Source organism: Danio rerio, chromosome 12 (genome assembly GCF_049306965.1).
Source record: "Danio rerio strain Tuebingen ecotype United States chromosome 12, GRCz12tu, whole genome shotgun sequence".
NCBI classification, from domain to species: Eukaryota; Metazoa; Chordata; class Actinopteri; order Cypriniformes; family Danionidae; genus Danio; species Danio rerio.
Window position 1 is genome coordinate 33050001 of NC_133187.1, and position 25000 is coordinate 33075000.

The 25000-nt window shown below is 34.7% G+C and overlaps 1 protein-coding gene and 1 long non-coding RNA gene across 5 annotated transcripts in view; both read right to left on the bottom strand.

Moving 5' to 3' along the window:
* The window catches only part of LOC141376823 (uncharacterized), a 12313-nt gene extending 8604 nt beyond the window's left edge, over positions 1–3709 (bottom strand). The window contains exon 1 of the long non-coding RNA XR_012388064.1: positions 3611–3709. This is a non-coding gene — a long non-coding RNA (uncharacterized lncRNA). The remainder of the gene's footprint in view (positions 1–3610) is intronic.
* A 33-nt stretch (positions 3710–3742) lies between these two features.
* The window catches only part of vti1a (vesicle transport through interaction with t-SNAREs 1A), a 263162-nt gene continuing 241904 nt past the window's right edge, over positions 3743–25000 (bottom strand). For all 4 annotated transcript variants that reach the window (XM_017358471.4, XM_005156335.4, XM_009306788.5 and 1 more), the window contains one exon: positions 3743–6710. Coding sequence is in view for 2 of the 4 variants with exons in the window: in XM_005156335.4 (XP_005156392.1) it covers positions 6617–6710 (94 nt within the window). In the remaining 2 variants the exon portion in view is untranslated. The remainder of the gene's footprint in view (positions 6711–25000) is intronic.

Genomic DNA, 25000 nt, shown 5'->3' on the forward strand with positions numbered 1-25000 from the left:
TGATTTAATGAGCCCCAGTGGGACTGACGGCTGTCAGTCAGCTCTGACTTTTTGACACCATTACAACTTCAAATAGAGCCGCAGCCACGCTGCTTTTCCACCAGCCACACACTGCTGAGAGGATCTGACAGGCCCGAGTAGAGAAAGAGAGAGAGCGAGAGACAGATAACACGCGCACACACACACACATGCTCTCTCACACACACAGAGACTGAGCCAGCAAAACACACCGACACACATCCAAGTCATTACATGCACAACCGACTGATGTCTCACATACACACTCACAGGTGCATGAGAAAGGAATGCATGGCTTCGCACAAAACAAGGACAAACAAATCTCATCGCGATCACACTTAAACGCATTCGCTCTTTCTCTTCGCCGTTTGATGCGAAACCCAATCACAGAGGTCATTATCTGATGAGGTTTGTTAAACTGGCGGGATCCAGCTCCCCCCCGCTCTTTCTCTTCCTTCCTCAACTTAATGATAACTCTCAATAGGTTGGCCCCACATGGGACATGCGGAGACGCACTATTTTGTTGGCCATTAATTTGGTGCTTTGAAGCTGTAGCTGTGAAGCAGAGGCTGAGAAAACCCCCCACCAGGCTGCTTCCAAAATAAGACAATCCACCCGGCCTGAAACAGAATATCAAATGCCGTCTGCCTGTCTGATGGTCCGTCCGTCCGTCCGTCTGTCTGTCCATTAGGCACCTCCACCGACTGAGGTGTGCACACATACGTCACATGTGCGGGGGCTGCTAGTGAATTGCCTACATAGACAGTATCATGAGTACAATCCCTAAGTGAAAGGCAAGGGGCCTAATAATATCAAATTTAGGATTTTTATTGGAGTTATTAGGATCTTCTCTTGGTCTATATATATATGTATATGTATATGTATATGTATGTATGTGTGTATATATATATATATATATATATATATATATATATATATATATATATATACATACATACATATATAATTGATTCACTGAAATGTAATGATTTTATACTTATAGAAGGCTAACTACGATGGCCTCAAGAGGTACAATGGCATATGCTAAAGGCTACAGTCTTTAATATCTCTATTATCATGCTCATTTCCCATGTTAAAACTAGTGTGAATCCTGCTTGTAGATGGGCAGTAAAGCATAATTGGTGCCGTGACCCGGATGAGAGTGAGGTTTAGGGGGCAAGTATAATGAAGACCATGCTAGCAAGAGCTGTGCAAGTAAACCTCTCAAGCCTCCATAGGTCAACTGGCTGTGGTTTTAGCATCTATGTTAACAATTCTTCCATGCTTGAGATTCTGGTTTCCATCCTGTTTGAAGTGGTTTAAGTAGTTCTTGAGGAGGGATTAGTTTCTTCTGAAAGCTCTAAAATGCGAGCCATCAGAAGCAGCATTCCAATGCAAAAAGGCATCAGGGCACACTTGATAATCCACAATGCGTTCCTCATAATTGAGCTTTAAAATAAAGATGGTGTCTGGAAGTGCTGCTTGAGTGTCTTTTTGGTGTAAATGTACTTTATTAATTTTTTTACTCCTGATGGCATTTCTCGCGAGAAGCAAATATTGTATCAAGCAAATAATTTCTTAGTTATCACCAATGCTTTGTTGTACATGGTTAAGTTGTGCGTTCTCAAAACTCTGTTTTGTGAGGTCAGCTTTTAGGCGCCTTCATTATGTCATTAGCTATAGCAACACGCTTGAGTATTAAGCTTTGAAAAAAATCCTTGATCAAAGATAAACAACAAAGATGATGAATGATAAAAGATGATAAAACTGATTATCCGACTTTATGCTTAGCACATTCTGTCATTAGTTTAGCAGCGTGCTAACAGCTACAATTGTAATTTATTCAAGCTAGCAAAGTGTTATGCTAATAATAAATACTACTGATTTGCTAAATTTTTAACAGATATGTTTAACAGATTGCTCTTAGCTTAGCAACAAGCTATGGCCAGAGAACAACCTATGTTATAGATTGCTTGCAACAACGTGGTTCTGATGATGCACAGTATTCAGATGGAGGGCAGAAAGTTAAAAAAAAAAAACTGAATAGTAGACATCAAGGAAAGTCTGTATTTTTGCATTTATACCATATTTAAGAGGAGAGATATATATATATATATATATATATATAGAAAATTAACCACATAGGTTGGGTTATGATTCTTATATCATGAGCAGAGTTTTCTACTAAACTAAGATATTTTGCCTGTCATCGATGCAGTACACACTGTATAATTACATTACATATGGTTAATACTAAAGAGTTTGAAAGTAAACTTGTTGAGAATTACTTAAATACAACTGCGTGGACCCATAGTCTACATTATTTATTCATTCATTCATTCATTCATTCATTCATTTATTTATTTATTTATGTATGTAAGGGGAAAAGGTTCTCTACAATAATATAGTTGTCACAAGGGTTGCATTTCTTTTTTGTTCTGTCGATGAACTTACCAGCAACAAACATTCACCGCTGCTGCGCATCTCATTGTTCACGTTATGGTTGTTTATTCTGCCGAAATGCATGGTATGGCAAGGAACGTTATTTATATTCTCCTGGATTTTGTATAAGTGTGGTGGTGTTTGTATCTGATTTTAATTATTAAGTATTATTTATGCTATATAATAAATTACCCAATAAATTGTATTTTTAATGCTTTTGTTTTTAAACAAAATGCTGCTAAATGAATGTGCATATCACACTACCAGTCGTCCAGGTATCTATGCAGCTGAGGAGTAGAGGATGTTTGCAGCATGAACCAGTACAGAATTATGACATATATCGATCAAAAATTATATAAAAGTCACATGAATTCCAACATAACTGTTCACACTGTGGACGGATTGTAAAACATCAGATCTGTATCTGATTTAATACAACATATGAAAGTGGCAGAAATCGGAATTGGAATGATCACATTCCATGTGGTTTGGGCTGTTCACACTGTCATGACAAAAACAGATCTGAGTCACATGTGGGCAAAAAAAAAAAATCAGATTTCAGCCACATTTGCCTGCAGTGTGAACATAGCCTCAGAGACAACAGTGTGTTCAAATGATAAAGTCAAGTGCTGTTCTTCTCATCCAGTGAATTATGCCCTTAACACTCATAAAACAACCATAGATTGTAAAATAGCTACCATTCAATAATGTCTATGTTTAACCCATTCCTTTAAAAGCATGCTAACAGCTTATTCATTTCCTAAAAATCATTCGAAGGTTGCAAACAACATGAAAGTATAAATAGAATTGATTTGCCACCCCCTAAAAATTATCATTTAACTATGAAAAACATATTATAAACGTCATAACCTGAGCTATAGGCGAACAGCAAACCTATTCAATCAATAGTGTAATTATTCTCCAATGTGTTTAAAGATGCTAACCATGTAGAGGGCATAGATCGAATATAGACAAAACCAAATGCTCGTTAAAAAAAAACTTCAATAATTTGGGTTTGTGCATACTCGACACAAATTTGGGTAGAAAAAAAGAGAGTACATTCAGTATATATAGAGGCAGTCACTGCATAAACACACTAAAGAATGATAAACTACATGAAAAGAACCATTACTACATAGCAAATCTTTACCTTCTTTCTTCTACACTAATACCCAAACAGCAGGTGAGAGCCTGGAGCAGACTTCCAAATTTCGCATATTTCCATACTGATGCTTGTTTGTTGGTCCCCCTATAAGAATAATGAAGCACATCTGCAACCATATTACACAGTAGAGACAAGTGATGTCATTTTAATGTCCAAACACTAACAGCTAAAACAAATGCCAGATAAACCGGAAAGAAAGTTACAGCCAAAAAAAAAAAAAAAAAATACAAATACACAATTCCTCTGAAACGACAAATAAATACAGGAAATACTTCTCATCAGTACAGTTGACTAGCATGCTGTCAGATTTGATTAGCAAAGGTAAGAGTGGACATGGATGTCTTCTTGTTCAAAGCGGTCCTGCTGGTTTAACTAAACACATGCGAGGTCTTTGCTGACCTTAGAGGAACAGCGTGAGAAGCTACTAATCCTGGATGAAGGGAGGACAGAAAGACGGGCGCATGACCTTTGGGCTGTGTGTAGTGTGTGATTCTGCACCGTGTGTTAAATGGTACTGCACCGGGGGCTCACAAACACACACGCACGCACACATACAGTACAGTTTAAAAGCCTTAGGTTACTAGCATTTTCATCAACAAAAACAGTCTTATCTTTTGGTGAGTTGTGTCAGTAGGATGTTTTAGTTTAAACTTTCAATCATTATTCTGATACTTTATAATAACTGTACACCATGAATCACCCATTAAGCATTAGCAAATAGTGAATGCATTATTTGTTAACTCTACAATAGGAGATGTTAGTAAGCAGTTTATAATTACAGATACAAATGCTCTATTCTTGACTTAATGTGCTAATTATTTGTTCTTTCATATTTTTTTACTGATTAATTTTTTATGACTAAATGAAGTTTTGCATTATTTACAAATCATTTACATTTAAGAGTATTTTTTTTAAGATCATTTAGAATGTGTTAGTAAAGGGTTGATAAACTATTTAAATCAACATTTATATATTATTAATATTCAGGCATTTACTAATAGCTAGTTTACATGTTAATAAATGCTTTATTAACTCAACTTCATCCAGTTTTGTGACCTAATCTAAAGCGAGGACTAATTTGAATTATAAATCCCTAATAAATGACTCTGTATCAAATGAACAATGAATGTTTGCAATCGTATCTAAACAGTAAAATTACTGTAAAGTTTAAACATTGGCGAATAACAGAAGTGTCAAAATATAACAAAAATTGGATAAAACTACAGCAATATAATACTTTAACAATGACACAACATTTCAATTATTCATTATTTAAACAGTACAGTGATTTTATTTTAGCTAAGATTGAACATTTTTATTTTTTATTTGATACGGTTTCATTTGTGCATCTTCAAATGAATTGAAATGAATAAAGCCGTTTATTTTCATTAGATTAGATCACCGAACTGGATGAAGTTAAGTTAATAAAGTATTTGTACTTTTGAAATAAACAACAAAAGAAAGTGACAGATTAATGTTTAAAAAACAATTCTCAATTAACATTCTCAATGAACTGGTTTGTAAATGATGCGATACTTAATTTAGCAATAAAAATATTATAATTAAAGTATGAAAATACAATCATCAAGCACATTATATATGCTTATAAGTCAGGAATAGAGCATTTGTATCTGCACTTATAAACTGCTTACTATCATCAGTTGATGTAGAGTTAATGCTAATAGATAACGAATTCACTATTTGCTAATGCTTCATAAATGATTCATAGTGTGTAATTATAGTGTTCCCATTATACCTGCTATTACTTTCAAACACACTCCAAGACACTTCAATAAACCTACAAGTATAGCTACATTACTGTATGCAGATTTATACATATAATCTATCAACTAACTTATATAGCTAAAATAAATCAACATTTGATGTATGCATTTAAACGTTGTCATTGGTAGACATGTGTATAGCTTTTAAGCTAGCTTTGCAGGTAGGTTTCCTGAAGTGTCTTGGAGATGTTAAAAAAGTTCTTCTGGATTTATTCTTAATTTATTCTGATTCTTCTTGCATTTCCATGCATTTTCCAAATGGGCTGCTGTCAGACTCCTTCCTAACATTTAACTAGATTATTAGAATTAATAACAAAAGAACTGTTTCAATATCTTCCTGTTTTCCTCTCCGATATCCTATACAATAAAGTTGAAAAATCCCTAAAAATGTAAACTGATATTTCCTACTAATACACCACACAACAAGATTTTAAATAACTCACTTAAAATAATTGTTTGCAAATGAAAACACTAGTAGCCTAAGATATATATAAACTTAATTTTGTCAACAAAAATAGCGGCAAAAATTGTGGAGCTTGACACAAACCAAAACGTAAAAGGTCTTCTATAGAAACATTACTGAAAACTATGAATGTGCATCTAATGAATATCTAATAATATGAATATCTACTGAATGAAAAGCACATTAATGTTGACTAAAATGTAGTCCAAAAGATAGTAATTGTTATCATTTTTGTTATAATCCAGGCTGTCTGTTTCTTAGATGAGCAGATCTGAGCGTGTGCATTCAGTCAGGTAGACCTGTTTGTTTCAAGTCATTTTCATTGACAAAATGAACACGGACTGTACTGTATTTACCCAATAGACAAGATTATGCTAGTAGCTTAAAATAAAACTGCAGGTTATGACATACATTGATGTTTATCTTCCTGTTCTTCAACCATCTGATGTTCTCAACATGGTCCTCTAGTCCATACGTCCGTGCCAGGTTTCTCTATGGGTCGGTGAGTTTTAAAAGTAATGGAGGCAGCATAAATGTAAGGGGAGAGAGGGAAGGTGCGGTCCCCGTCCCGCTCTGCTCCGCTCGACAGCAGCAAACAGAGGCCCCCTGTCACTGCCCACCAGGAATGATTCATGTGAACAATTTGTCCTAATTACTCCAGCCCAACACTTTTGTCACTATTAATCTTACACACACACGCTCATACACACTCACACATGCACGCACAGGGCCAGTCAGTGGAGATCAGTGCCCTCGCAAATTAAAATAGATGGCCAAGACGATGGTGAGGAGGATGATGGCGCCCAGGATGAAGACCAGGATGCGGTTCTGAATGATCCTGTAAGTGAGGAGACAGAAAGAGAGGAGAGAGAAAAGAGAGATTTTTAATAAGAATGATAATAAAAGCACACAAAATGGCTAGCATGTATATATATTTTTATATTTTTTTATATGTGTGACCCTGGACCACAAAATCAGACAGAAGGGTTTATCTCCAAACAAATAACTACACTTTTTTCATTGATATATGGTTTGTTGGCACAAAATGTGGCCAAGATATAACTATTTGAAAGAAAATTGAGTTTCAAATTGAGTTCTTAGAAATGCACATTACTAATCAAAAATATTTTTTTTTGATCCAAGGTTACATATTTACAGAAAAGTATATTTTTGTATCACTTTAAATGTCTATTTATCACTACATACAATTGAAGTTATTATTAGACCCCTCTTTGAATTTTGTTTTCCTTTTTAAATAATTTCAAAATGATGTTTAACAGAGCAAGGATATTTTCACAGTATGTCTTACAATATTTTTGTCTAATCAATAATGCTGACTTAAAAACTGTATATCTATGGAACAGGCCATTTTACTGCTTGTTGAATACTATATAATTTATAACAAAAAGAAATCTGAATAAATATTTCAGAAAAAAAAAGAATATTTTTCTTATCACTTTTATCATTTCACAGTCTATGGCAGGGGTCGAGAACCTTTTTTCAGCAAAAAGACATTTCTGTTTTTTTTTTTGGCAAATACATTTGTGTGTGTGTGTGTGTGTGTGTGCGTGTGTGCGTGTGTGCGAGTGTGTGTGTGTGTGTGTGTGTGTGTGTGTGTGTGTGTGTACAGTTGAAGTCAGAATTTTTAGCCCCCTTTGATTTATTTATTTAAAAAAAATATTTCCTAAATTATGTTTAACAGATTAACAGAGCAAGGAAAATTTCAAGTATGTCTGATAATATTTTTTTCTTCTGGAGAAAGTCTTGTTTTATGTCGGCTAGAGTAAAAGCAGTTTTTTTTAAAAAGCATTTTAAGGTCAATATTAGTAGCGCCTTCAAGCTACATATTTTTTCAATAGTCTACAGAACAAACCATCATTATACAATAACTTGCCTAATTACACTAACTTGCCTAGTTAACCTAATTACCTTAGTTAAGCCTTTAAACTGTATGTAAACAGTTGAAGTCAGAATTATTAGCCCCCCTTTGAATTTTTTTCTTGTTTTTAAATATTTCCCAAATAATTTTTAATAGAGCAAAGAAATCTTCACAGTAGTCCCTATAATATTTTCCCTTCTGGAGTACGTCTAATTTGTTTTAATTAGACTAGAATAAAAGAAGTTTTTTATTTTTTTAAACTATTTTAAGGTCAATATTATTAGCCCCTTTAAGCAATATTTTTTTCGATAGTCTACAGAACAAACCATCATTTTACAATAACTTACCTAACAACCCTAACCTGCCTATTTAACCTAATTAACCTAGTTAAGCCTTTAAATGTCACTTTAAGCTGTATAGAAGTGTCTTGAAAAATATCTAGTCAAATATTATTTACTGTCATCATGGCGAAGATAAAATAAATAAGTTATTAGAAATCAGTTATTAAAACAGTTTTGTTTAAAAATGTGTTAATGAAATCTGCTCTCCTTTAAACAGAAGCTTAAAAAATAAACAGGGCGGCTAATATATCAGGGGGCTAATAATTCGGACTTCAACTGAATAATATTACTATTACTATTATAAATAATACAGTTTAAACAAAACCTTTATTTAGGTCCATGCACAACTTATGTTAAACATGTCCATGAAAGAAGAATGGACAATGTATTTAAATTCTGGTAAATAACCTTTCTTTGTGCATTCTTTTTATGGTAAACTGAGTTTTTATTCATTTTGTTGAAAAAAAACAACAACAATATAAAGACACTTGTAATTGTATTTTCAAAAGGAAATTGATTTTTAGTGATGGTTATAATTGTTATAAACAGTAAAATATTATTGAAGGGTGAGAGCTAGAGAGTCATATATTTTTGGTCAAAGAGCTACATGTGGCTAGGCCAGATCTATATTTCACTGCTTAATGAATATACTCAAAAAATGACTTTTGTTGCTTGTTCAAACTACTGATTTTCAATGAGCTGAAACAACATTATTCTTAAGGGGTTTTTGGGACAACCTAATTGTTTTACGTTTAATCTACTTAAATTGGTAGAAAAAAAATGAAGTTAATTTAATCGATTTGTTTTGGACAACATGAAGAATTGTGTGGAACCCAGCATTTTTTAAAGTGTACTTTACAACAATGTTGACAAATAAAGACAGCAGTACAATCTAAAATCATAAGTACATTTTGCATCAAAAATGAATTTACGTCTCTCACTGAACTTGCTAAACACATTTTATTTCAGTCAGATCTGTCTCTTTAAAAACCAAAACACACTATCGTGGCAAAACAAGTCACACTGTGACAACTTAGCCTTTTCCCTTTCCATCTGTCTGCTGACATGCATTTAGAGTGTTTTTTTCCCCCCAACAAAGTAAAAAGTGTGGCTTGTGGCTTTCCTCCGGCTAATAAAGTTCACATATTTAGTGATGATTTTTCTGTTAAACTAACTCTCTTATTATCACATGACCACACAGTTAAGTCATTCTGTGCCCACAGGACTTGCTCAGTCATTCACAAAATTTTAAAAAGTGTAGTCGCAAATTCAGAACAAAATCTTTTTCTGCACTAAATGCTGGATATTTGACAATATTGGACATCTAACTTTTTTTCTGTTATTTTTTTTGCGTGTTTCAGATTATATACACTGCTAATATTTACATTTATGGGGTTGGCATTCTCTCTTATGCTCACAGAGGCTGCATTGTTTGACACACAACAGTTTTTAGTCAATATTACTGATTATTTCAGAATGATTGGTATTTTGACAATGAAATTTCTGACATTTGACAATATTTGAACTCTAACTCTGCACACATTTATCTTTCTCAGATCTCAGAATTAAAAGCTTTGTACATTACATATAATATAGTGTTTAAATGTTGAAAGTTGGTATGACTGTTAATCGTGTTGTTTTATAAAGAAAGTCTTATTGCTCACAAATACTGTATTTATTAGATTAAAAATACAGTATATTCTAAAAGCTGAGAAATTATTTTAAAAATAAAAACAAAGAACTAATTTATATTTGAATATATTTAAAAACATTTTATAATTGTGTTAAAAAACATGATGTATTTTTTTCAGAATACTTTTAATGAAAAGAAATCAAAATAGAAATGGTATGTAAAATTCTAAATGTCTTTATAGTTTAAAAATAAATAAAGTACCAATCTGACTGACTCCAAACTTTTGAACAGAACACTAAAGGTTTTAAAGTGATTAGAAGTCACTTCTTGGTTCATTTTGACATACTAATTAAAAGCAACACAACACAAATCATCTTCTGATGACTAAAATGTGTTACATAATGTTTAGTGATGTTTTATTCGTGTGGACTGGCCATGGTATTTAAAAATATAATTTTGTTAAAATTAAATCAAAACTACAGATTTACAGTGGTTAAAACAACATTGTATTTGCTTGGCACAGCTCCATACGTGCTGAAAATAATTATGAATACATGTACAATTACACTCTTAATCATAACCATCAATTACATGGTAACACTTTACAATAAGGTTCATTAGTTAATGCATTTACTAACATGAACTAATCATGAACAACACATGTACAGCATTTATTAATCATAATTGAACATTTACTAATGCATTATTAACATCCAAGTCCATGCTTGTTAACATTAGTTAATGCACCATGAGTTAACATGAACTAACAATGAACAACTGTATTTTCATTAACTAACGTTAACTAACATGAACAAATACTGTAGTAGATGTATTGTTCATTGTTTGTTCATGTTAGTAAATGCATTAATTAACATTAACTAATGAACCTTATTGTAAAGTGTGACCAATTACATATAACTTCATCTCCATTTAACATATAGGATTCCGATCCCGGACGAGCCCGCATATTTGTCAAAAGTCGGCTCAAAAGACATGACAAACTAAGGGGGGAAATAAACAGCTGGTTTTGTTGCAATGAAAATGTTCTTATTTGAACATAAAAAACCTCAAAATCAAACAAAATTAAGAGTACTCGACATTAAATCATTAGACAAAAAACTGCTTTCAAAAAAACTAAGACGAGAAATGGAAAAAATAATCAGAAAAAAAACAAAAAAACAAATGAGAGCAAGTGACATTCCAACATCGCCAGTGCTTTATTAGTAAGAAAACAAGGGTTCAGCAATTTTGCAGATGAGTTTGAGACCTAGTCCTACCCACGGACCGGCCATAGCAGGAAGAATGGAGATTGGCCCACCATCCCATATAGCAGAAGTTTCTCTGCAGAAAATCTAGATTTTGTCAACTCAGAACTAAGAAAAGGAGCCAAAAAGTGGCAAAGTGGTCCAAAGTGGCTGTGTGGATGTGTACAGTGAGGGTGCGAGCAGGAGAAGTAGGGGTGAGACCCTGAGATGATCTCTCGGGGCAAGATTCTGTCTCCTGTGTCATTCCTGATAAATGACAGAATTATCCCATGTGCTGACATGTGGAGAGAGCAGGACCACTGACCACTGCTATAAGCAGGAGATGAATAACTCTCACACATCCATTCATCACCACTGCAGCCGAGCAGCACATCCAACACACACACACACACACACACACTGAGTGAGAGAGCGATGCACAGTAAAGAAAGCAAAATACACACCTCAATGCTGCTACTCAAAACTGACTAGTATTCATATATACGTCTATACTCTGAAATAGGGCTTTTGCTCAAGCTATAGAGGACGATTTGTTAGTGTTTAATGTTCTGCTATTTACAATAGCCTGTGGTTATGCTGATAATTGGCTTAAGATCATTAAGAATATGTACTGCTTTCCTTAAAGGGCAATGGCTGTTTACACTAGAAAGTAAAAGTCCCTTTACCGATTACCTCCATACAAGCAAGTTTATCCTTAAGTAGAATATAATAATAAAAGGTATGAGTTATTCTATATGTAAAAATTAACTGGTTAAATTTTATTTAATTGAGTTTTATCAAATGAAATCAAGATTTTGAAACTCAAATTAACACATTTTATCATTTAAAGCGAAATTTTATTTTATTTCATATTTCCTGGACAAATAAAGTTCAAAGTATTCATAAACATACGTTTTTAAAACTAAATAGTTTAAGGCAATCAGTTTTCTTGAATGTTTTGAGTTCACTTAACTTATTGGGCTTTACTATGTGAGTATAGACTACCTGACAAAAGTCTTGTTGTTGATCCCAGTTGTAAGAGCAACAAATAATAACTTCTAGTTGATCATTTGGAAAAGTGGCAGAAAGTAGATTTTTCTGTTGAATCATTTGTTGAACTGCATTCCAATAATCACAAATACTGCAAAAACCTATTGGAATCTGCATGGACCCAAGATTCTCACAGAAATCAGTCAAGTTTGGAGAAGGAAAAATCATGATTTGGGGTTACATTCAGTATGGGGGCGTGGATGACAACATCAAAAGCCTGGCGTATCGAAACATTTGTGCTGCCCATTATATTATAAACCACAGGAGAAGGCAAAATTCTTTAACAGGATAACACTCCTTTTCATACTTTAGCCTCCAAGGATTGGCCAGGATTGGCCAGCCCAGTCACCAGATATGAACATTATTGAGCATGTCTGGGGTAAAATGAAGTAGCAGGCATTGAAGCTGAATCCAAAGAATCTTGAACTCTGGGAGTCCAGCAAGAACGCTTTCTTTGCCATTCCAGATGACTATTAATAAGTTATTTCAGTTATTGTAGAGATTTATGGGTGCAGTCCTCCAAGCTCATGGGAGTTATGACTTTATATTCTATATTGTGCATTATTTCTGTTAAGTGACAGGACTTTCGTCTAAGCAAAGTCAGACCTTACTATCCTAATTAAATAATTAAAAATCAAGGCATGATAATATTTGATTTTGGTAGGATAAAGATAATCTAGAGGCCTTTGTCTTTCATATAAGCAACTTCTGATACCAAACGAGCAACTAGAAGTCAAGTTATTATTTGCTGTTCCTAAAACTTGGACAGGCAGCAATACTTTTGTCAAGTAATGTATTTTTAATATACATAAAATGTAATTTACTGAAAAATGCTGAAAACCAGTGTATTTTTACCCATAAGTCAGTTTAGTTAAGTCAGTACTGTTTAGTTACCAACATTCATCAAAACATCTTAAAACAGAAAAAATAAAATAAAATCCCACATGCTTGTTTGTAATGACATGAGAGTTAATAATTTTGCTGTTGTTGAGGGAAATAGCTCTTTTATTTCTATCTGTATTAAAACTTTTCACCAAAAGTTTTTACATGGTTTAACAGGAAGTGGAATACTGACATTATCTTGACATAATCTACTCTACCTCCAGTAGCTGTAAGCACACAATCAGTCTTACCATCCTGTATCACACATTCTTTATAAAGAGACATGAATTCCCATTCGTCCCTCTCCCACGACTGCTTCCTGTCCCTTTGGGCAGCAGCACATCTCTGAACATCACGAACAGTTTGTCCTTTTGCTTACAGTTTGTTTATGAGTGTGTTTGTTTGTGTGTGTGTGTGTGTGTGTGTGTGTGTTTGTGTGTCTGTGTAGCCAATATAAATAATGAATGGTACTTAAAGAGACATGTGGGAGATCTGGCCTTGCTAAGCATGTTCTGATTAATGTCCTCCGCCAAGCATGCACTCCCAATTATGAATTATGCTGGCCTGGCGTCCAATCCAGAGCTGGGGAGTCGCTTTGTAAAAAGAATCAGCTTCTGGATTCAAAAGCGATGAGAATCCAGGGTCAGTTACAAGTTTCAAACATGCTGCCTTGAAAGCGACCAATTTAGTTTAAAAAAGTGAGTAAACCAATTGTAATTGTAAAAATAATAATAATTTCGTAATGTTCAAATTATTTGTTTGTTCAAATTCAGCTCATATAAATTATTTGTAACCCACTTACCTTAAAAATTAGTAAATCCAATGAATACATTTTTCAGTGTAGTAAATCATTTTAAGACAATGGCCTTACTCTTTTGAAGAAATCTAATCACTTTAAAAGCAAAGAGTTTACTTTTTTCAGTGAAGTCATGTAATTGTTTTTTACAAATGGTAATATTTGCCACCGAGGAGAGTAAATCACATTTGTGCAAACTATAATTTTTTTCAACTAGGGTACATGGACTCACTGCAAGGAAATACTAGAGTATCTCTGAAAAGGTTAAAAAAAAAGGTTACAGTTAAAATACTGAATTAATAAAAGTAATATTGTTGCCACCAATTTTAAACAAAACAAATAATAAATAAAATATAGCTATAAAAATGTATTTAAAAGAATTATAAAATCAACCAACCAACCAATCGACCAACCAACCAACCCACCAACCAGCCAGCCGGCCAGCCAGCCAGCTAACCAACCAACCATTCGACCAACCAACGTAAATTAATTAATTAATTAAAATAAATACATTTGATTAATACTAATAAATATTGGTTATCTGTAAATCTGTAAAATAAAATTTTATTTAAAAATATAAATGTATTTAAAAAAAAACAAATAACTGATTAAAATAATATGTTAATGAAATCATAATACTGGATACGTCATTGAAAAATAAAATTAAATAATGTTTTAATTAAAAAAAAATAATCAAATTTATGCAAATCTAATATGTAGAGGCGCTGCAGTGGCGCAGTAGGTAGTGCTGTCGCCTACAGCAAGAAGGTCGACGTTGGCGTCAGTTGGTATTTCTGTGTGGAGTTTGCATGTTCTCCCTTTGTTCGCGTGGGTTTCTTCCAATGCTCCGGTTTCCCCCACAGTCCAAAGACATACGGTACAGGTAAATTAAGAAGGCTAAGTTGTCCGTAGTACACGAGTGTGAATGAGTGTGTATGGATGTTTCCCAGAGATGGGTTGCAGCTGGAAGGGCATCCGCTGCGTAAAACATGTGCTAAATAAGTTGGCAGTTCATTCCGCTTTGGTGACCCTGGAATAATAAAGGGACTAAGCCGAAAAGAAAATGAGTGAATGAATAATATGTAAAGAAATTTGATTAAAAAAAATAAAAAACATAAATATTATTTGCTAAATGTAATTGAAGTAAATAAATACTCTTAAATTAATAAACAAAAAATGTATTAAAATATTTAGAGAATAGATCATTTTGTTTAAATGAATTGATATATAAAATGAGATTTTAAATGGTTGCTTAAGAAAATATTTATGGGACCATCCAAATATTAAAATAAAGGACTTAATTATTTTTAGCCAAACAAAGCTATTTTGCACAGCAATTTTTACCACTGTTAAAAAAAGCTTTAAGCAGGAAAGCCAATTACTATGTTAAACCTTTACACAAGAGTTCACAGACTGACTTTTTAACACATAAATCAACTTGTACTAACCTTAATTTCCTAAGCCCGGCAGTAGATTTGAGACTGAAGTGCACAGCATGTGTGTAAGTGTGTGTGTGTGTTGAGGGGCCAGGCTGAACTGTTAGCAGTAATGTAGATTAATCTGGCTTTGGTGAGGCTATTCTGACAGGCCCTTGAGGCTGGGCGGAGAGGCCCCGGGCGGCCCCGCATCCACACACACACACACACACACACACACACACACACACACACACAGACAGACACACACTGAAGGAGAGAGCCAGTCATCACACACAGCAGACACATTTTCTTTACTATAACACCAGCACAACTAAAAACACCAACTGCAGATTTTTACAACGTTTGGTCTAACTTTATATTAAGTGGCATTAACTACTGTGTGCATCAAAAAAATGAGTAGAGTTTACTTACTGTCTTCATATTGTGTTGCACAACACTTACAGTATGGTGGTCTTGAGGTGGAATACAGGGGTCAGGGATAGACACAGGTTTGTTGATATGGGTAGGTTTAAGGGTGGGTTAAGGTGTAGAAGATGAGTCAAGAGTGCAATTATAAATGGAATTACTGAAATTACAGATGCAATTACATGCAGACCATTTTTAAAATGGCCCCTTCAGCGCCCCTTAAGCAATATATATGTAGAACTTTCTACAGAAAAAAACATTGTAAATGACTTGTCTAATTACCCTAACTTGCCTAGTTAACATATTTAACCTATAAGTAGGGCCAGACAGAATCTGCACACATTTTTTGCAATTTCTGCTCAGAATATCATAAAAAAATCTGCTGATTTATGCTGAATAATTTTGGATCGTAACTAAAAATTTAATATGTTAAATAAAAAATTATAATCTTTTAACTTTTATTTAAAGTTTACAATGCAAATTCTATTGGATCCATTTATTTAGTAAACAAAGCAAGTCTCTCATTTAATATATATACCCTATATCTACTAAAAGACTAATTATTACTTTAGAAACTGCACAGTAAATAAATCTGAATATATATATATATATATATATATATATATATATATATATATATATATATATATATATATATATATATATATATATATATATATACATATATATATATACTGAATAAATATGAACGTTTTCATATTAGTCAGAAATATTACAGAAATGAATTTAAAAATCTGTGGAAATCTGCAGATGTCTGCACGCGCAGATTCCGTGTGGACCCACCTTTAAGACTTTAAATTGCATTTTAAACTTAACACTAGTATCTTGAAAAATATTTAGTAAAATATTATTTACTGTCATCATAGCAAAGATAAATAAAATCAGTTATTAGAAATGAGTTATTAAAACTATTATGTTTTTTCCTGTGTTGAAAAAAAATAGCAGAAATTGGAGAAAAATTGTACAGGAGGGCTAATAATTCTGACTTCAACTGTCTATGTACATAATAACTGCATGGTACTAAATTATTCATTTAAATGCAAGTACACCGTAATTAAGGCCACTTAAATAAATTGGGACAGACTTTTTTGATTCTGTGTTTAAGAATTAAAAAAAATCACATAATAGCAGAAGTATGAGAGAAACGAAGTTCAAAGTTTGTTTAATATTGGCATCTGTCTTCAGCTTTTCTGGTCTCTGTTAATGCTGCATTTACACACTTATGTCAAGTTCAGACTGCATGATTTTGTAACCATTTTTGACTCGCCGACAGGTTTTGAGAAATCGCAAACAAATGCCTGAAATCCCAGGCAAATCAGTGCTCTTTCACAAGAGTAACAATCACACAGTGTGAACTAGACATGATCAAAGAGAATCGCAGATGAGTCGCAGACGCCCAAGTCGGCGATTCAAATCATGCCGTGTGAAATGAGTTTTGACTGAAAATAACACTAGCAATTACCTACAGCCAATGGAATAGCAGCATCCACTAGTATGGGTACCTGCAGATAAGAGGGAGGTTGGAGAGTAGTTAAAAGCTCCAATTTTCGGTCTATTTTTACCCAAAAAATGAAGGGAAAAACTAGTGTAAATTTGGCAGGAGCACCCGTGTCTGTTTGACATGTCATATGAGCAATACTACAACCAGGTCAAAAAGAAAGTGAGAAATTTATGGCCAAGATTCTGGAGAAAGTAGTGTTCAATCAAGTCCTGGACTTTCTTACTCAAAACAATCTCATGGACAACAAGCAATCCGGCTTTAAGAAAGGCCACTCAACTGAGACTGCCCTGCTCTCGGTCCTGGAGGATCTCAGACTGGCTAAAGCAGACTCAAAATCATCAGTCCTCATCTTGCTGGATTTGTCAGCTGCTTTTGACACTGTAAACCACCAGATCCTGCTTTCTACGCTTGAGTCACTGGGCGTTGCGGGCACTGTTATACAATGGTTCAGATCTTACCTCTCTGACAGGTCATTCAGGGTGTCTTGGAGGGGAGAGGTGTCCAACCTATATCATCTAAACACTGGGGTACCTCAAGGCTCTGTTCTTGGGCCACTTCTCTTCTCCATCTACACGACATCTCTAGGACCAGTCATCCAGAAATATGGATTCTCCTACCACTGCTATGCTGATGATACCCAGCTACACCTCTCTTTTCATCCTGAGCATCCCTCGGTTCCAGCTCGCATCTCAGCCTGCCTGTTGGACATTTCACACTGGATGAAAGATCATCATCTTCAGCTTAACCTCGCGAAAACGGAAATGCTTGTAGTTTCTGCCAAGCCGACTCTACACCATAACTTTTCGATCCAGATGGATTGGGCAACCACTACTGCATCCAAAATGGTGAAAAGCCTTGGAGTAACGATTGATGACCAACTAAACTTCTCTGACCACATTTCTAGAACTGCTCGATCGTGCAGATTCACACTCTATAACATCAGAAAGATCCGACCCTTCTTATCTGAACATGCAGCTCAACTCCTTGTTCAAGCTCTTGTTCTCTCCAAACTGGATTACTGCAACTCTCTACTAGCGGGGCTTCCAGCTAACTCTATCAAGCCTCTTCAGCTGCTCCAGAACGCAGCAGAACGAGTGGTCTTTAATGAACCTAAAAGAGCACGTCACTCCGCTGCTCATCCGTTTGCACTGGCTGCCAGTTGCTGCTCGCATCAAATTCAAAGCTCTGATGTTTGTCTACAAAGGCGACTTCTGGCTTTGCTCCTTCTTATCTGCTCTCAATTCTGCAGATCTATGTGCCCTCCAGAAACTTGTGTTCTGTGAATAAACGTCACCTTGTGGTTCCATCCCAAAGAGGGAAGAAATCACTTTCCTGAACGCTTGCCTTCAATCTGCCCAGTTGGTGGAATGAACTCCCTAACTGCATCAGAACGGCAGAGTCACTCGCTGTTTTCAAGAAACGACTAAAAACTCAACTATTTAGTCTCCACTTCACTTCCTAATCTGCAATTGCCTCTCTGGATACACCACTAACTGTACTTAAAAAAAAAAAAACAATTACTAATACTTTCCTTCTTAGACTTTACAGACCTGAAACTTGCCTACAGCACTTATTCATTGTTGCTCTTATAGTTGTGTAAATTGCTTCCTTGTCCTCATTTGTAAGTCGCATTGGATAAAAGCGTCTGCTAAATGACAATGTAAATGTAAATTGTGAATTCCCTTCAAAGGCCAGGTGACCAAAATAAGCACATTTTTTTTACCTCACTAAAGTCTTATTTCTTATTATGCAGGTAATAACAAAAGATATATGTGACCTCACACTGTTTTCATGTCAAATCTTGCATGCGTTTGGTTGTAAAATATACTGTAATTTGTGAAGCGTGACAAAGTTGTTGTTGATTCTATAATTCTAATGTCATGCAGTGTGAAAACCTCATTCATCAATTCATCTTGCAATGTAAACGAAGCACAACAAAACGCTACCCTAGATAGTCATGCAATGTGAAAATATTTATGATGCGACTACTTTGAAAATCCTGCAGTCTGAACTCGGCATTACACTTTAAAATGTCTGAAATGCACAGTCCAGAACTGAGATTTTTTTTTTCAACTCTGCTGAAAACGTCACTGGAAAGCATACGAGTCTCTATTCACAGATATCCGTTATATTTTGAGGAACGTGTTTGGGGAAGTAATTCATCCTGTGGCGTATATGAGAGCTTAGATTCTCATTGATGGAGAGGGAACTTTTGTCTGTAAACTTTAAAATCTTCCCCGTTGGCAGTCCCTTTCAACCTCCCCTAAAAATATCCGCCAATGGATCTCAAAAGAACAGAAGCACCAAAACAGACTTATTTGCCGCCTTTTGCACCCCTTTCAGAATCAGTCTGTATTTCTCCTGACATGAGAGGCTAATGATGATGCAACCGAGGCTTACTAAATGATCTGCTCACAAACAAACACACCACACATCTTATAAAGCACTGCTTCTAGGTTTTACAATATGTTTTGAGAGCCAAAGTAATTTAATAAAGCAAAATTATGACCTGGGTTTGATGTAATAGTCAGATGTTATTTAACTATAGCATAATAAACAGAATTAATGATTAAAATACCATTTAGTAGCAGCAATAGAATCATTTCTAGAATTCAATCCAATTAAATTTCAGTTTACATATACAGTTGAAACCAGAATTTTACATACAATCAAAAAGGAACATAAACTTTTTTTTAAATGTCTGATGGTAAATCATACTAAACGTTTACTATTTTAGGTCCGTTAGGATTACCTAAATGATTTACATTTGCTAAATGCCAGAATAATAAGAGAATTTTTTTGAGAATTTTTAATTAATTTCTGGCCAGTCAAAAGTTTACATAACTTTCCTTGGTATTTTTTTAGCTTTCCTTTTAAACTGTATAACTTTGGTCAAATGTTTTGGTTATCCTTACACAAGCTTCTCACAACCATTTGAAGGAATTTTGGCCCATTCTTCCTGAAAGAACTGTAACTGAGTCAGATTTGTTGGTTGTCTTGCTCGTACAAGCTTTTTCAACTCTGTCCACAAATTTTCTATAGGATTGAGTTCAGGGCTTTGTGATGGCCACTTCAAAACATTCTCTCTGTTGTCCTTAAAGCACATTTTAAGTAATTTGGCAGTATGTTTAGGGTCATGGTCTGTTTGGAAGACCCAATTGTGGCCAAGTTTTAATTTCCTGGCTGATGTCTTGAGATGTTGCTTCAGTATTTCTACATAATGTTCTTTCTTCATGATGCCATCTATGCTGTGAAGTGGACCAGTCTCTCCTGCAGCAAAACAGCCCCACAACATGATGCTGCCGCCCCCATACTTCACAGTTGGGATGGTGTCCCTATACGGTTGTAAGCTTCTCCTTTGTCCTCCAAGACAGTGGCGTAGCGCAAAATGCGGAGGCCCCCCTGCAGGGATCACCGACGGGGCCCCCAGTTGAAGGCGGGGGGGTATACACATAGATATACACATATACACATATGTCTATGATCGGGAGTTTTCCTGGATGTTAGTATGCATTTTTTTTAATGATGAAAATTTTTATTTGACATCACTTTTCTACATTGATGGATCACTTATCGCACGGGCATTCCTGACAAAAAGCTTGTGTTTGTGTGTATGGAAATGTACTATTCACTCTCCCTGTTAAATTTGATCTAATCATGTGCTGAAATACATCTCCTCTCCTGCTTTCACTGCTCATACTGACGGAGGGAGCGATTTGTTTGTGAATGAATCTCCGTTATGAACGACTCGTTCACTAGCCGACAATAATACAAGTTTCTGGCACCACAGTATCTCTTTGTCATATTTCTTTGGCATTGTTTGCTGATTTATTCAACAAACCTAGCATAAACCGAGTGTTTAGTGCGAGTTAGTGCTACTTTGCCTTATGGTGAATGCAGTAAGTGACTATAGCTATTATCATCAATAACGTTACCTGTTTAGCACAAATTTCAAAACATACAAAAACATAAAAAACTTAATCCTATGAAATGTTCTGCCTTTGTGCTTTGTTTTCTTTGTTTTCTCGTTACTACACTCGTAGACGGCGCTTAAGTCGAGCATCTTCACGTAATAACACTGTCTTGACTAGTGCGGTTGAATGACATTTGTCTTGGGAGCACTGTACCAATGTGGCGGCGCTATAGACGCATGCTCAGGGTCCCTATGCGATATCTAGTGTATATATCTATGTCACAAATTGAGGAGCTGGGAAAGGAGGCGGAGTGGCGTGACAACGCGGGGAATCCTTCACAAACTGAGGAGCGATCACAAACCGAAAGTGGCGAGAGCGTCAAAGTAGCCAGAAGTCATTCATTTTTTAACGAGAACCGGCGGCGAGAAACAGCGGCGCGTCTTCATTGGCTATGACGCGGTTCGGCGGCAAGCAATCAGAATGAAGTAGTCCACCGCCTGAGCGGAGTTCGGAGAACACAGACCTGTAAACTTTGGTTCCGACCACAGTTGTTCCCAAGAGTTTGATTATTGCGGTTCCTGGATTTTCAATTATTAAAAATCGCGACGACGTGGGGCCCCCTAATCACGCGGGGCCCCCCCGCGGTGCGTGCCCTGCGGGCCCGTCCGCTACGCCACTGCTCCAAGAGTAACACTGGTCATTATGACCAAACAGTTCAATCTTAGTTCCATCAGACCACAGGACATGTCTCCAAAAAATTGTTCTTTTTCCGAGAATAATTTAGCAAATTGTAATCTGGCTTTTTGTTGTTGTTGATTTTTCCATGTTGTCACACATGGAAGCAGAGTGTTTGAGGTTTTCCTTAAATACTATTCTACAGTTGTGCCTCCAATTAACTCAAATGTTGTCAATTAGCCAATCAGAAGCTTCCAAAACCTTGACTCCATCATCTGAGCTTTTTCAGAGGCACAATAATCTTATTTTATGTAAACATAAATATTGTATGCAAAACACTTTTACAAACATAGGTAAAATCTAAAACAATTTCTCAAAAAATATCTTTCTCATTATTCTGCTATTAAGCATAACAGAAACAAATTTGATAATCCCAACTTACCTAAAAGAGAAAAAGTTTAGTCACATTAACGTCTGGCTTCTTTTTAAAAAAAAAAAGTTATGTGCCTTTTTATACAGTGTATGTAAATGTCTGGTTTCAACTGTATGTGTGTGTGAGTAAAGCAACTTTACAAAAAGTGCATGATGTGACCAGTGTTGTGCTAGTTACTGAAAAATAGTAACTAGTTACAGTTACTAGTTACTTCATGTAAAGAGTAAATTAATTACTTTTTCAATTACTTGCACCAAAAAGTAATGCATTACTGTTAAATGTCAAATTTGAGCTGCTTTTCCAAAGAACATTTTGAATGCTCCCATCAATGCCCTTATAACGTCACTTAAGTGCTGCATGGAGAATACACTGTTGATCAGCTTCACAGTTAATTCATTGGCATTCTCACAACTAAAACACAAGACAAACTTAAATGAAAAGTATTGGTCACACTTTATTTTGATGGTCCGTTTGTTGCATTGAAGTTACATTGCGTCTACATGTTAACTAATTCTCAATAGATTAGTCAGTTAGATTTAGTCAGTTAAATGTCTGTTGAAGGAGCAGTAGCAACAGATATTAAGCAGACAGTCTAATACTCAAATGGAACATCAAAATAAAGTGTTACCAAAGTAATTTCCAAATACTATTTATTATTTAGTCAGACCTGCAGTACAAAAACCCAGTACAAATATTACAAGGTTATAAACCCGCTGAATAATATATCAGAAACAAAAAAGCAAAAACTAAAGTTACTTCAGTGTCATAAAAGTTTGTATTTAATCCTTTAAACATGTTCCTTCACAGCTTGAGTATGAAAACTAGCAACAATATACAACAAACACAATACTGTTACAGTAATGCATGACAAGTAACGTGTTATTGCCCAAGACTGGATGTGATATCACAAACAAAATTAGAGAAAATTTAGGTGATTCTGTTTTTATTGAGTTTTTAGTTAATGGTTAAGTATTTTTTTTAATAAACAAATTATTTATTTATATTTATTGATTGATTTCATGTTATAATTAAATATTATACATAGTTTAAAAGGCAATAAAATTAAAATATTAAAAATTTTAAATATAAATAAATTACAATAGAAAACAATAAGTATAAATAAATAAATCAATAAAATCAAACAAAATGAAATCAATTCAAAACCAATAAATGAATGATGCCAAAATTATAGAACATATTATTTTAAAATAATGAAAGAAATTAATAAAGAAATATTAATAAAGACAATGATAAAAAAATAATATTGATCGCATAACAATAAACACAGGACAAAATAACACTTTTATTTATTATGTTACAATAGAAAATAATGATTTTGTGACTGCAATGCTATTTTACAATATAAAAGGTTTTACTGCCTTTTTAACGAATAAAAGCAGCTTTGCATTCAAGATAATTTTTAAAAACCTTTAAGATAATTAAGTAAACCTTTTAAAATTTGATTAAAAGTATTACTGATTTCAAAACATTTAATGTTAATGTATAAAATATAAACTACATAAGAAAAGTTTAAATACATTTTATTTACAAACTAGTGCAGTAATATTTAAAAGATATTTTAATTAAATATTTTTAAAACCATATCTCAAATTAACTGACAATCCTGATTTGTGAAATGTGGCAGATCTTATTATTTTATTATATCTTAATATTGTTATTATTATTATTATTATTATTATTATTTCTATACTTTTATCATTTTAATTATTATAAAAGTGTTGTCATTATTTTTCTTATTATTTCTACTGCTTATTATTATTATTATTATTATTATTACTACTACTACTACTTTTATTTCGCCTTTAATCAGCCAGACATTAAACCACAACACGCTGACCTCTTTATGGCTAATCTGTGGTTCCTCCACCCTCAGTCTCACACCTGGGCTGAATCCCATCAATGTTTAGGAATAACAGAACCAGAGAGACCAAGGCTTGTTCTATCTTCTGATGCCTGTCTGATGGAGGTTCTATCCCGAGCTGAACATGTCCAGACAGAGCAGAGCAGAAGCCATCAAACCGCATCCATCCTCTCTGTCAAACACATGACAGAGGCTGGAGGACCTGCTCATGTTGTCACAGCTCAGAGCACATGGAGAGTAAACCTGCTTTTACACACATCTTCTATCTCTGTCTACTGGAAACAGAAGCTGAAGTTCAAAACGCCCATGTGTAAATAAAACTCGCTTCAATTTAGTGGATGAAGTGCAAATCTGAACATTCAGACTGGTCAAATATTAAATATGAAACATGCACTCCGTTTTTTTTTAATTGTTAGCATGTGCTCACGTTCAAATATATCTTGTCGAATCAGGAGTGTAAGAATAATACTTTACATTGAACGAATCGAGTGTAAATCCCTGTGCTGGAATAAATGAATTTATGCATTTTAATGAGTCAGGTCAAACTGAGATTCTTACTTTCATTGGCTTGATCCAATGAAACAGTGTTAAACATAATTTTCTGTGTCAGCCTAAGCCAAATCCAGTCACACACCAACTAATATTTGCTAAAATGTAAATAATGTAACAATTGTCATTTATTATTATCATTATTTATTCATTCATTCATTTTCTTTTCCTTTATTAATCCTGGGTCGCCAACTTATCCAGCATGTTTTTATGCAGCGGATGCCCTTCCAGCCGCAACCCATCCCTGGGAAACAACCACACACACTCATACACTACAGACAATTTAGCCTACCCAATTTTCCTGTACCACAAGTCTTTGGACTGTGGGGGAAACTGGAGTACCCGGATGAAACCCACGCGAACGCAGGGAGAACATGCAAACTCCACACAGAAACGCCAACTTACCCAGCCAAGGCTCGAACCAGTGACCTTCTTGCTCTGAGGCGATAGCACTACCTACTGTGCCACTGCGTCGCCATTATTA